The sequence below is a fragment of the Chelonia mydas genome, chromosome 6 (assembly GCF_015237465.2).
Source record: "Chelonia mydas isolate rCheMyd1 chromosome 6, rCheMyd1.pri.v2, whole genome shotgun sequence".
Taxonomy (NCBI): Eukaryota; Metazoa; Chordata; order Testudines; family Cheloniidae; genus Chelonia; species Chelonia mydas.
In genome coordinates this window covers 119,259,457-119,273,579 of record NC_051246.2, presented here as the reverse complement: position 1 = coordinate 119,273,579, position 14,123 = coordinate 119,259,457, and the positions used below count along the sequence as shown (strand labels likewise).

Sequence of the window (14,123 nt, the reverse complement as noted above, 5' to 3'; positions counted from 1 at the left end):
AGGGGAAACAGCAGGAGGAGCTACACAGCAGTGAATCTTCTAGTCCAACCCTACCATGCTCTGTCCTCACTCCAACCCGGCTCTCTGCCCCACTGAGGACCCTCCATAACTGAGCTCCATGCCTCATGTGGCATGCATGCCCCCTACACGGCTCCCCGAATCCACAGTGGTTCTGGTGCCTGGGGAGGCCTCCACACCTGCAGAGGCAGGCACTACATTTGGACCTCAGTGATTTAGAGGGCAGCATCTTGGAGTCTGCAAAAGCTGCAAGAGACAGTTTGTTGAACAAGGAAAGAATGGTTTCTCCCCCCCGGACTTATCTTATGCATCACAAAACCTTCAAAACAAAATGTTGTTGAGCACTGAACTGAGTCAGTTAAATATTGCAGCTGCCCTTATTTATCCTTCAAAAATGACAGTGATCCATCAACGTTAATTTTTTTTTAAATCTCAACATTATGATGCACGTGAGCAGTTTTTTTGCTGCTTGAATTTCTGACACAGCATCTCCTAAGAAGGACTCAGAAGTGGCATTTAAAAGTAGTTTGGTCCAGGCTAGAACTTCAGGAATTGTTCACCTGGACCTGCCGGGCTGTAGGTGTGAGTCTGCAGTCGTTACTCATGTTAGTAGTTCCATTAACTTCACTGGGCACCCTGGGAATACAAACCAAAGGAAGGGCTGCAGCATCCGGCCCTAAGTGATCCCTGTGTATCTACCTATTGTTACTGGCAAGGCAAAGAAAGAGCTGGCACAGTCCCAAGGAGTTTGTTTGGATGGCTAATGGGCTGGTGGTGTCAGGGAGCTGACGTACCTCATCCCCCCAGTGCAACAGTCTCTCTCTTGCTGAAGCAGGGGTTTAACAAGGTGACTCACAGTCCCAGGCACCACGAGAAAGTGTCACACTTTTTTCTGTAGTATGTCCCTTTTTCCGTGATGACCCTCTCCGCATTTTAACGCTAACGATGTATGTATTATATGTATCTTGTTTTATTTACTCCTCCTAAAACTCATCAGCTGGTGCTCATGTTTCCATCCATTATAGAAGCGAAGAATTTATCCTCCTTTCCTTCCATGTTCTGTTCACACTATTTTAGTGGGCCCCTGGGATGGTTCTGGGGTTTATATTTTAGTCTCCTGGGTGTTTTCCTCAAAAATCCGGTATTCTCACTTAAGTGGGGGTATTTTACAGTGAGTGACAGCTGGGACCTGCAGCCTTGATAAACGTCCTTGTCTTATGTGTTATTAATTGTTGTTATTTGTCCTGGGGTAGTGTCTAGGACCCTCAGTCATGGACCAGCACCCTGTTGTGCCAGGTTCTGTACAGACAGAACAAAAGGACAGCTCCTGCCCCAAAGAGCTGCCAGACATTTCCTGCTGTTCTGTTTGACTTCTCTCCTTCCAAGCACAATCTTAATTCTTTCCCTCTGTGCATTTCTTGTGGGGTTCATGTTAATATATAATGCCCCTTGTCGAACACTATTGTTCCGACTTCCTCGCTGGTAAGAATAACCCTCACAGCCTTTCAGCAAGTGCAGAATTAATCACACATGATAATTACAACCATACATGATCATTATCATACCAGCAGCATATTAACCCCATTAAACAAACACAATAGCATTATTGTTAAAAAAGAGAGGGCGGGGGAGGGAAAGAGAATGAACAAATCAAAATCGGAAAGGGAAAAGCTCCACAAATCGAGATTTAACGGCTGATGAACAAAAACCAATCTGTGTTATGAGTAGTGGGGGCAAAAAGTGCAGAGGATACCGCAGACTATCTAGCTAAGAACTTCTATGATCCTCATCACCATGGTATCAAAGTGCCTCACGATCATTAACAGATTTTATCCTTTTAACACCCTGGTGAGGGCAAGGCAGTCCTGTTATTCCCACCTTGGGAACTGAAGTACAGGGTGGATTAATTGGCTTACTCAAGGTCACACAGAAAGTCCATGGCTGAGCCAAGAACTGAACCTAGGTTTCGAGAGTCCCGGTCAAGTGCCCCACCACTAAAAAATCCTTCCTACCTTGTACGGTATTTGAGTGGGGTGAGGTGACCAAGACAAGGAGGACTAGGAGATAGCGCCAGGTGTGACCTTGATATCACAGTCCTGATTTGCTTTAGGAGGAACTTGAAACCTTGACTGGTCTTAAATTTTATCTGATGCCTGATGTGTTTACACCTTTGTTAATTATTTCCTGTGTGAATTAAGAGCTCTCTGTCATCGGAATTTGAACAGGGAGAGGTGTGAATCTAGAAAAGCCTGGGACTAAATTTGGGTTAAATTATGAGAATGCATAATTCATTAGCACAAAACCTTTCTCTGGGCATATTGTACCACTCAAACAAGTGACACCGCTCCCCATACTCACCACTGTCAATTATGATTTGGGTGCCCCCACACAATCATTTGAAACCAATCAAAACTTCTCCAGTCCCTTCTAAAGGTTACCTAGCAGATTTTGTAGCCCTCTCTGGATGGCTAGGCATGCCATGACCCCTCAGGAGAATCATATGGTCCGGCAAATGAGCTAAAATGGCAGTTGACTATAATTCATATTACTTTTAGGTGTCAGGATTTTTATGGAATCCTTCAAGAAATATCACCAGTTTCAGGTGAGAAGTAAAGTAGGGTTCTTGCCTTCCCTTCTGTCTTTAAAAAAACGTTCTGTAGTGCCTGGGATAATTTGTAGAACATAAGGAGAGCATAAGATGGTAGGCAGTAAAAGTCCACACAGCTCCAAAGATGATGGTCTATGGATGCACACCAACATACCGGTCACTGAACTGGGAACCTCCAGAGTGAAAAGCTAGAACTGCTACAGGTCCAGCCAAGCTCTGTAGGTAGGGCGCTATCCAGACTCCTATCACCGGCAGATCAGGCAACATGCACTTGCCAGTGAGTTACAGACAGAGTTACAACTAGTTGCTTTGCCAGGGAAAAAAAAAAAAAAAGGAGAGAGAATGCTTTAATTAATCCTTCAGCATCCCTTATTCTTCACCCCTGAATTTGCCCCCAAATAACCCTTAGGATCTGATGGTGGGTGATCAGCATAGCTGAAAATCAAGCGGTAAATTCATTAACTTTTGGCAAGTGCATAGAGATTTTGCGTGGGAAGTGCAATGGAAGTTCAAATGATTATTATACGCCCAGTAGTCAATGGTGCCCAGTAACTTCGCTTAACTCAATTATTTTAAATGTGTAAGAAGGATAAAAAAGCAGAATCCGTACTACAGACTCACATCTTGGAAAATACAAAGCAAAGCTATTTTTGAGTTAAAGGAATACATTTGCTGCTGGATATATATTGATTCCAGCACCAGCACCATTCTGATGTCTTTAAAACAAGCCAAAAGATTTTTTCTAAAAGTGTGTACAAGAATATAAACTAGTCTCCAGGGTAAAAATCTTATTAAGCCCAAGTTTCAGGTGGAGGTGAATGTTTGCAGCAAATCTGCAACAAACCTGAAGAACAGGATTTACAAGGATGTGCTGATAGGTCATAAAATAAAGCAGCACTAATGGGTGCTAACCCAATAAGTAAAGAAACGGAAGCTTGAAGTGCTGTTTTCATTCGGCTGCAGCTGAGTTACTGTTTCTGTCGCTGAGAATGCTGCCCTCTACAAGCTGTATAGTAATGTTTATTTGATACACTCATTGCCATACGTTAATGTAACACAATGGGCATGCTAAACTCTAGATCTAGGAGCTGAAACATTAGGGATTTCACTCTCAGTTAAAGTCCCTCCCCTCCCACTCTCTGGGGTTGACAGGTGAGCAAAAAAACCTGCTGCTTGTTGCCTGAAGCGTTGATAGTGAAGTTTCCCGTCTCTTGAAAAGACAGACACTTAGCACATCGAGAGAGGTATCTGTATTATGCTTTAGTTGCATGAGCTCTTTCCCAGAGCGAATGTTAGTGCTGCTTCTCCCAGGGACTGGGTGCTTCAGTGAGCGAAGCATGCTGCAGCCAGCTGGCTTCAAATCCTGTCTGACTTCACCGGGTGAAATTATATGGGTGTTCTCATGCTAGAACCCACTGGTCATTGGTGCACCTTAGTTGTGGGGGAACCTCCAAATGTCAAGGCTCTGAGGTTGTCCAGAACCTACCTTGAGTATCCCAGTGGAGATTTCAGTCATTTCCTTTTGGCCACTGTTGGGTTCAGTTGAAGTAAATGTAGTTCCAGGAACTAGTAGACCAAGAATAGAGCCATTGTACCTAGTTCCTAACTGGAACCCATTTTAAAATTTCCATCTGGAATTTCCACCTGGGAGCTACCCCTGCCCTAAAACCAAACTTTCTGCAGCAAGGGCATGTTTGTGTAAGGGCAGAACTTCCCCCCAAAATTTCCTGAAACTTTCCCCCACAACCAGTTCTAATATCAAGAAGCCCCCATAGTACCCTGAGCAGCAGCCAGAGCCCCTGGCTTCATGATGACACATTTCTACAGTGCAGCTATGCTTTGTCAGTACAGACACCTGCAAGGTAAAATAAACTAAAATCCCCATGTATAACACCAGGAACCCTGTGCTGATTGTTTTGTTTGTTTTCATATACAGTCCAGCTAAAAAACAAAAACAACCCCCCCCCCCAAACTCTGTATTGTTTTTAATGTATCTGAAGCTTCTGCAAGATTCAGATTTGTGCCATCAAAATCACAAGCCATCCCGCAGAAAGTAGGGTTCAGCTCTCAGTAAAATACATGGGACCTGTAGTCTGCTTTGTGCCACATGGACTATTCACATTTCTTGTATTTAAGTGGGTTTTTTTCCTTCCCAGCCACAATCGGCAGACTATTTCATGACAGAATAAATTGCTCTCCTTTTCTCTCTACGGAGAAGATCTTTGTTGGCAAGATTTACTTTGTCTCTAGTGTGATGTTGGCAGCCAAATTGCCATAGCTAGCTGGTGATAGGGCTGAACTTTTCCTGCAATAACCTGATAGCTGTACAGCTGTGCAGGCTCACAATTTACTCCTCAATTGTCAGTTTCCTGACAGCTTTTTTCAGTGGAACAGTTTGAGGAATGGAGAGCCCTGCTTTTGAGCTACAGAAGTGTTTTCACACCTGAAGTGTAATTTCACACCTTGTGTTTCTCAGCAGATAAGTGCGTAACATAGCACATCAAACAGGAATAGAAAAGGATAGACTTGCTGTAGGAAGGAGACAGTGGGTTGTAATTTATTTCCTATCTTTCGTGCACTCTGAGGTGATATTAAATTGCAGAACCTTGGTCTTTGCTGTTTAAAAAGGTTAGAGCTGGGTTGACCTGGCAAAGTGACCTGCAAACAGGAATAGTCTGTAAACTTGCACTGAGCAGGATTTGTGGGATGAGATGAGATTGGGGATTTTGACTGTAGAAAGCACTTGATGTTAGTGGTGGTATTATCCTAGAATCATGGAAATGTAGGACTGGAAGTCAAGTCCAGCCCCCTGCACAGCAGTAATGTAGTTAATACAGATGTCTGTACGCTAGAGAATTTGAACAATGAATGAAGTTGACCTTGATTCTGCTGCACTCAGGAGGAAAAGCAAAAAGAGGGTTTTATTGCAAGCTTGGGACAAACTCTGAAATCCTTACTTAAGGCCAGATCATGCTACTGCATGCAGATGTCTCCTCTCCCACAAGAAAGAGGAGAGTGGTCAGCAGCCTCCATGGAACCTGCCTCCCCCTTTCAGGAACTTATGAAGGGCTGTCTATGGGGTCATGATCTGTCCAGGATAGTAGGTAGTGGTTGCCTCCTTTTAAGGCGAGTCATGAGAGGCAAGTGTAGCCAGGGGAGGCCCTGGTGTAGCAATTCCAATGGAGCCATGCTGCCAGGAAATGGAGAGGGGGTGCTGGGACCTCAGCTGGAGCAAAGATTCCATGGAGATGGTCATGGCCTCCCAGTGGGACCTGTAGGGTTTAGGGCCAGACTTGAAGTTTATTACATGAGGCCAAGGAGCAGACCCTGCCTGCCCACCCAGACTGAATGATAAGGAAATCCTCGGAGTTTTCCTCCCTTCTTATGCCCCTCCCATGGGTTTTATGATGGAAAGAGGTGATCTGACCTTCCGCTTTTACTCAGTGCTTACTCGGACAAAGGTCCCATTTGCTTCATTTGCCCCCTTGATATTCCTTCGCTAGTAGCAACAAAACTAAACAGTGTCTCTTCTCTCTTTTGTCCCAGACACCTATGGAAAGCTCTGCCTTCTCAACTCCATGGGCCAGGAGATGTCTCGTTGCAAGACATCCATCCGTCGAGGCCAACCAAACCCCATCTACAAGGAGACGTTCGTCTTCCAAGTTGCCCTGTTCCAGCTTTCTGACGTCACGCTGATGATCTCCATATACAACCGGCGCAGCATGAAGCGCAAGGAGATGATTGGCTGGATTTCTATGGGTCAGAACAGCAGCGGAGAAGAAGAGCAAAACCACTGGCAAGAAATGAAAGAAACGAAAGGGCAGCAGGTCTGCAGGTGGCATACCTTACTGGAATCCTAATGGTCCCTGAGCTCCTGGGACTGCCCACTGGATCCTCCCATAATCACCCCGCTGAAAGCAGCCATCCCATAGCAAACATTATGAACCATCCGGGTCTATTTTAACTGAATTTTTAAAACTCAGCACACTCAGTGAATGTAGGTGCTGGGGCCCAGTGAGAAAATTTACCTGTTGCCTTTGAGGGTTTTCATACATTTTCTCACCCAAACGATAACCAGAAGGGAAGTGGTTATGAAAAACACAAAGCTACTTTTACCCTCTTGCCGTCAATGCCTCATTGATCTAAATTGTTTTTGTTGCTATTTTCTTCTGGTGTAATGTCTTTCTCCCACCTCCATTCCTATTATTGATGTATGCAAATATTCTTGATACACAGATGACGTCATTAGTCTAGCACTGCATGCCACTCGTTCTTCCTTTTACTACAGTGTTTCTAAATCCAAGAGAGAAACATTTGATACCACTTAAGACTGATTAATATATTTTCAGGTAGCATGGGAAAGCACTAAAGATTTCTCTGTAAACTTTTAAGTGCCTAGAGATTGCCATTACTTTCTTGTATTATTTACTAGTATTTGAAGTAAGCATGTTTTATTTCCTGTGCAACCTATATCACCAGATGTTTGTATGAGGTGATGGGTGTCAATTTAACATAGTAGTTATATAATGCATGTTTAGATGTTTCCCTGTTTTCTTAGTTTGTGGCTTCTATTGTTGTGAAAACAAAACAACAAAGAGAGAGAGAGACCAAAACAAGCTGCACATCTGCCTTGGTGCCTAAACCACGATTATTCTAGATCATTGTTCACTCTTCTTATTTTTTTCTTAATGTGAGGTTCGCTTGAAAGAATGATTCTGTGCATAGTGGGGTTTCATATTTATTATCTTTCAATGACTGAGTCAAATCTGCTCCAAGTAAAAAGTGCTTTTTCAAGTATCCCATAAAATATTCCAGAGATCTGAAAGTCAAGGTGAATTTTTTCCTTCTCTGACATCACTGGGAGGGTTCTGCAGGCCCCATGGTGCTATCACTTCCCCTTGTGCGAACCCATCTCAAGCAGTGTTTGCACAAGAAGGAATAGAATCCCACTTGGTCTCTTAGAGGTGTTGGCCCTGGAGGGCTAACAGAAGAGAAAAGTATGACAGTTCATGCCTGTATCTGCATACCCACAAAGGGCAGATCTGCTTACTAAGGTGAGGTGATTTTTAGGTAGTCACGCTTCAGAGCGCAGCGGCACTTTCAGTTTTAATAATCATCTTTTTCCTGCCTCCAAAGTGAGTTAAACCCAGTGGAGGCAGTAGATAGGGGAAGAAGGCTAATTTTCTTTCTTGATTATCAAGAGATCCAGTGCTAGCTGTTGCCGAGTAATAGGAGCCATGACCCTAGTGCACAGAGCCATACGATTGTACAGGTCCTACCAGATGAAGACAGGTGCCAGATCCCTAAACAATTTCAAATAACACCTATTGCCAAGTCTCTAATTTAAACCCTTCAGTTGGTGTCTCTCCATTCCTACTGACTATAGTGAAGCACAAAAATACTCAGCTGCAAAAGGCTTTCAAATTTGATTCACAGTTTCTCTTTTTCTTTGTTTCCCCCACTTACAGAGAATTAGGGGCAAATTCTGCTCTGTGGCACCACTATGAGTCTCACTGACTTCACTAAAAGAAAAGGAGATGAATCCGATGCATCCGATGAAGTGAGCTGTAGCTCACGAAAGCTCATGCTCAAATAAATTGGTTAGTCTCTAAGGTGCCACAAGTACTCCTTTTCTTTTTGCAAATACAGACTAACACGGCTGCTACTCTGAAACTGACTTCACTGGGGCTATGCAGGACCTAACATAAGCCTCAGCCTTGGGCTGCATCTGAGCTATGGTCATTGCATCTCAGGTAATGGTGGGAGGACAGGTGGCTGAGGTCAGCTCTGACTTACACCTGGGCCACCTCTGTCCCCACAGGGCCAGTCCAGCAGATGGGAATTGCTGGCATGAGGGCCACACAGTCTTTCCTCTGGCTGTGCTTCTGTTCTGCTATATTAGCTCTTTTGCACCTGGAGATTCTCCCTTGTAGGAGGAATATCCTCTACTTCCTAGTTAAGCTGGCATTACAGCTGCTGTGCACCACTGGAGCAGTACAAAGCAGCCAGAGCTGGATCTGGCCCATGTAATCTAGCAAACAAATTCCTTTTTGGCTGCAATGCTAATGCTATTGAATCACTGACTGAAAGGAAAAAGGAGTTCCGTTAAGTAGTAAATCCTGCATTCTGGGGTTTATTACATGTTTCTAATATATTTCCCTTCAGGATAAAAGCACAGTAAACTGCCTTGCTTAATGGCAGTAGTCACTGTGTTTAGTTATGTTTTGTAATTTTTGCATCATCTTTATCTGACCTGCACAAAATGTACTTACAAGTGTCTTTTTAAATAACTGTTCTATGTGAGATGTGTGTATAATACTGAACTTACAGCGTTTTGCTTATTAACCTACTGCACATGCAAAATGTGATATGCGATTATATCATTCTAAAGGGGAATTCCCTATTGATACAAAGTTTCAGCCACTAGTGAAGATATACATGATTATAAATCTGTGGTGTTTTTCGACTCCATTCTCACTCAGCCTTGGAAAAGATGATTTTTCAGAGGAATGAAGATAACTGGTTTGGGACTTCTGCAACATTTCACACCAAGATCCATTTTGAAGTTACATTATAAAGGGAAATTGATTTTAAAATATATGTACACTAGAGAAAATAGTTGGCCACAGTACAGCAAAATACATAATTTAATCAAAACTGTATTAATTTTTCATACGTGGCTAAGGTATTTGGGGTTAGGCATAGGTTTTTTGTAACAATTGTTACAGCAGTGATTTTTCGTGGTACCTTCCAAGGAAAATTGCTCAATGGGTAAATGGGTGCTCAGAATTATTTAAACCCCATTAATCAATAGAATGGCTCAGTCCAGAGCAACACATTATTGTGGTTTATCTAGTTTCTGCTGAAATGTGGAGAAATGTAGGCGCATTGGAGCAGACTTCCCTTTCAGTGCTTCCTCTGGCAGGGTTATGTTCATTTCTGTTGCACTACTATTAATGCCTTGCTTCTCTAATTTTCCTGTTGAGAGTAAGCTGATTATTCAGCAGCATCATGTTCCCACCTGAGCCAATGTCCCCTGTCCTACGTGGCGCTTTGCAGAGATGTCTTGGACTCGGTTATTACTCATATGGATGAAGTTGGACTTGTGCTCCCATTCCGTATTGTGCAAAGCGGACTGCAGTGTGTCATTTCTCTAACCTCTTTCCCCCCCCACAGAAGTGGCTGAGGAGGTTGGTAGATGAGTCTTTGGAAATGCTTTCATTTCTCGACACCACCTTCTGATGCATTTTATTCTGATTTCTACTCAGCACTTAGCTCAGAAATGGCAATGAGTGGTAGGCCTGTGTTTCTGTGCGCGCCATCCCTGCGGGTATGGAGGAGCCTGTGATGCAGAGAGAGGAAGAGAGAAAACCAATCCTTGATCCCACAGGACCCCAGGGCAGGGCTTGGCTGGAGCTACGGAACACTCAGTGAGGTGCAGCAAATGGTGGGGCCACGGTTGAATTGCTGTAGTGTCAGTTCACAATGACTTCCCCTTATGCTCATGTTTTTGGATAATCTACCCCCCTTTAGCACTGTTGACCAGACTCTTTGTATCCTACTTGGATTTTTCTTTCCTTTTTAAAAATGCATTGTATTCTTAAAAGGGGAGGAACTAATTGCACCGACTCAAGCCAAGCATGCTGCGGGTAGGTTCTCTGAAAACATCACTTGATCTCTACCAGTCCACCTCTCCCAGTTGTGACCTGTTCCTTTCTGGGGTCTCTCCTCAGCAGAAACTGACAGTCATGGTAGAACCTCTGCTGTTGTTTTTTTTTTAATATGCCCCAATGACAAATAGGGTGAGCCACCAAATTTATTTTCTCTCATAGTAATGCTGAATTTCAACTGAGATCCCTAGAGATGAGTCTGAGGACTTGTCTTCATATGAAAGCTAATCTGGAATAAGGTAGTGTGTAAATATAAAGAAAATTAACTACTCTGATAAACTCCATGTGTGGATACTCTTATTCCAGAATAAGAGTGCCTTATTCTGAACTATATTGTAATCCAGTGGGTTAAAATAATCTGGATTGTACTAAATAATAATCCAGAATAAAGCACTCTTATTCTAGAATAAACTTCATGTGCGGACGTTCTTATCGGGAATAACTCTACTTATAGAGAAGCCCTAATCTGTTAACGAACTGGGCCCCAGAGCTGCCTATTTGCAAAGGTTTTATACTCTCTTAGATTGTTTTAGATTTTTTTCATTAATGTCTTAATTACTTTCGGCAGTTATTTCTCTAACTTGGCCTGTGTTACCCCTGAGGTTCTGCCGTGCTACAGCTTTGAGTTTCCTGTGCTCTGAGTTTCCTGTGCTTTCCTTGAGGTCTAATGTTTCAATGGTTACAGTCTCTTGGATCTGCAGACAATACTTGGGTGTATTTTTAGCTCCGGCAGATCCTACGAAGCAGCTTGATGCTTTTACATAATTGAGTGATATTCAGTCATGAATGTCTTCAGATGTTCTTGAACTCAAAGAACTAAACACTTCCAGCTGCTATTGATTTTTTGTCTTCAGCAGAATCTCAGGTGACATCTTGCGGAGGGAGAGGGTTTCCTTTGGTGGCAGGCCTCTATTCTTCAGGTACAGCTGGTGATGACCTTGGAGCCAGCATGTGTGCTGAAGCTTTTATTGTTGTTGCCGTTGTTGTTTATTTGTCAGTCCCACAGTTGTCATCAACTTTAACACGATAACTGGTCAGCAAAAAGATGAAGTGAAGCAATCTGTTACCCTTCAACATGAGTAGCTAACGTATAGCTGGAGCGTGGGATATGGCCCTCCACATTCTGTTACCCTGACACTACAGTTTCATTGGCTCCCAGGAAAGCAGTGGGTTAATCTGAAGATTATGGTAGTAATTTACAAGCTTCTGTCTGACCCAGGCCTGGTCTGCACACAGATTTTTGTATTGGTATCACTATGTTGGTAGGAGAGGTGGCTTTTATTTTTTTTTTTTAAACAAAGATAGTTATAGCAGTACACTTATACTGGTGTGGCTGCACTTATACTGATTTAAAGGGCCCTTACAGCAGTGCAACTTATTCCCTTTTATAAAGCACATTTGTGCCAATATAATTGTGTCTACCCTCGGGGGAGTTGTACCACTTCAAATATAGTGGTATAGGTAAAGTAATATAACTTTCTAATATGGACAAGGCCTTTGTCATTTTTAGGAGTTGTTGTTTATCTTTATGATTCCTTAAGCCTGTGTTCCAGCTACATATGGCCAGATCCTCAGCCGCCTGACTTAAATCAGCTGAGATCAGCATAACTCTACTGACTTCAATGCCGCTATGCCACTTGCTGAGGCTCTGGCCCATAGACTTCCTTAGTTAATGTATGATACCATACAATGACACTGTATACTGCTCAGCGAAAGAAAGAATTTAATAATAATGGTTTCTGATACATACACCAGACCAATGGGGGATGGACTCCTTCCTGAGCTAACCTTAGAGAGACTACGTTACACGTTGCCCTCTCCTTGGGTCAGCAGTTACATGCCGCAATTCATCCCTTCATGACTACAGCCTTATCGATATAATGCGTTCTTTGATTATTGTTATACCCTACAAAGGGCGAGAGAGCCTCAAGGAAATAATAGGATTTAACACACAAGAGCATCCTATTTTCCCATGAAATGCACTGAGTACAATACAGCTGTGGGGGGAAGCTCAGGCTTCATAGAACAGCTGGGCATTTTTTCCATTCTCTGCGTAACACTGGGGACAAATACTTTCCCATACCTCAGGCAGTCTGCAGGCAAAACAATGCCTCCCATTAGGAGTAAAGCAGCCTGTATTCTAAAAGCAGTGACAGGCTTTAGTCTTAAAGCTTGAGAAGAGGCATATAATAATTTAACTTTTATAATTCAGCTGGTTACATTGATCCTGTTGCAAGTGTAATAAACCATTATGTTAGAAGCTAAAATTAAAATGTTTGGTGTGGGGGGAGGCTATAAATAGATGTGTGAATATTTTGAGTGACTTTGTTGAAGCCTCTCAATGACACTGTGTCATCTTTACAATACAACCTACAGGCACAGAATCCAAAAAGGATCAGACACTCAGGTGAATAAGGTTGGTATCTGCAGTTATGCTTTGGGCCACAAGCTGATCTCCAGCTGGCATCACAAAGCCCCGCTTCTCCCTCTCTAGTGGTATAGTGTTGCACAATTGGCCAGGGTTTTTCACCTTTCTGTGAAATAGCTAGATATAGGGCAGTATTGGAGACAGTACTCAATGGGCCATTCATCTCTTCTGGTATGACAGTCCCTCCCTTCCTACTGCAAACTCATTCATCGAAGAAACAAGAGCACAGCCGGAGAGCTCTAGAATGCCAGGGCTGGCAGCCCTCCAGATCCCCCTAAATATGGGCTCTCTGCTAAAACTACAATCTAGCCCATAGTGATGAGTAATGCTTGTTACGTCAAATTTGGCCCCAAAGTCAGGTTTTACTAAAAAGCTTTCTCGTAGGGCCTGCAGGAATGGGCCCCAGGTTTGCACATCCTGAATGATAAAGCTCCCTCCCTAGCCACATCTTTACATACACATCATGGGAAGCCCAATTTTCAGAATTGGCAGCTTAAGTGAGGGCACCCACTTCCATAATTGGGTGCTCCAATTGGCATGTAAGCAGCTAAAATGAGTATTAGGTGTCTCATTACCAATTTAGCATCCACTGGGGGTGGACACCCTAACTTGCATAGTCATTTAGGAAAAGTGGTCTCCACCCTGGTTGCCTTTATAGCTAGCTAGGAAGGAGTGACACAGGGAAGTGTTTACACAAATTAACTGTGATACAAGCAGACTACACTGCTGGGTAGGCGGCAAGATCTTACAATGGGAAGAATTATATGATCACCATACTGGATCCAGTGAGTAATCAAGTGTCTGAGCTGTGAACAAGAAGAAACAGGTTTAAGATCGGAGTCGGAGCACCAGCAGAGAGCTGGATGCCACAGCTGAACCAACGAAGGCTTGTCAGTGTCTATCTTCAGGAAGTTTGGAGACACCAAGGCTTGGGTATTATTTCACAAATGCATAGTTTTGAGAGCACTGTATAGGAGCCTGCAGGAGATAAGGAGTGAATGTGGAGATACCAGCTAACCTGTGGTACTGAAGCATATTGCCTGGCCAAATTACTGCCCTTTGTAGTCAGCAACTACAAAACAAAATGGATACCCAACAAGAATCCCTTGGAACATCACACCCAACGTGGGCCATACTTAAAATAATGTACCCGTGTCGACCTATTTTCAGTAATGAGAACAGAGAGAATTCCAGGGGCCTAAATGTTCTAGCCCTAGGTTTTACCTGGTCCTATTCAAAGACAGAAAAGCAGCCTTCCTGTCTTGTTCTGTAGCTGTTGAGTCAGAGGTCTGTAAGTGGGATACGCTGGGGGCTTTGGGGTCAGGTGCAGTCATATAGGTGGCACATACCCAATGATACCAGCTTATGCAATCAGACTTAAGCCAAAGCAGATCTGGTG

At 43.3% G+C, this 14,123-nt stretch overlaps 1 protein-coding gene across 6 annotated transcripts in view; it reads left to right on the top strand.

Annotated features, from left to right (window-relative positions):
* SYT16 (synaptotagmin 16) overlaps positions 1-6,949 on the top strand; it is a 141,663-nt gene extending 134,714 nt beyond the window's left edge. For all 6 annotated transcript variants that reach the window (XM_043549381.1, XM_037901130.2, XM_043549382.1 and 3 more), the window contains one exon: positions 6,173-6,949. In XM_043549381.1, coding sequence (XP_043405316.1) covers positions 6,173-6,486 — 314 coding nt within the window. In that variant the 3' untranslated portion in view covers positions 6,487-6,949. The remainder of the gene's footprint in view (positions 1-6,172) is intronic.
* The last annotated feature ends 7,174 nt before the right edge of the window (positions 6,950-14,123 follow it).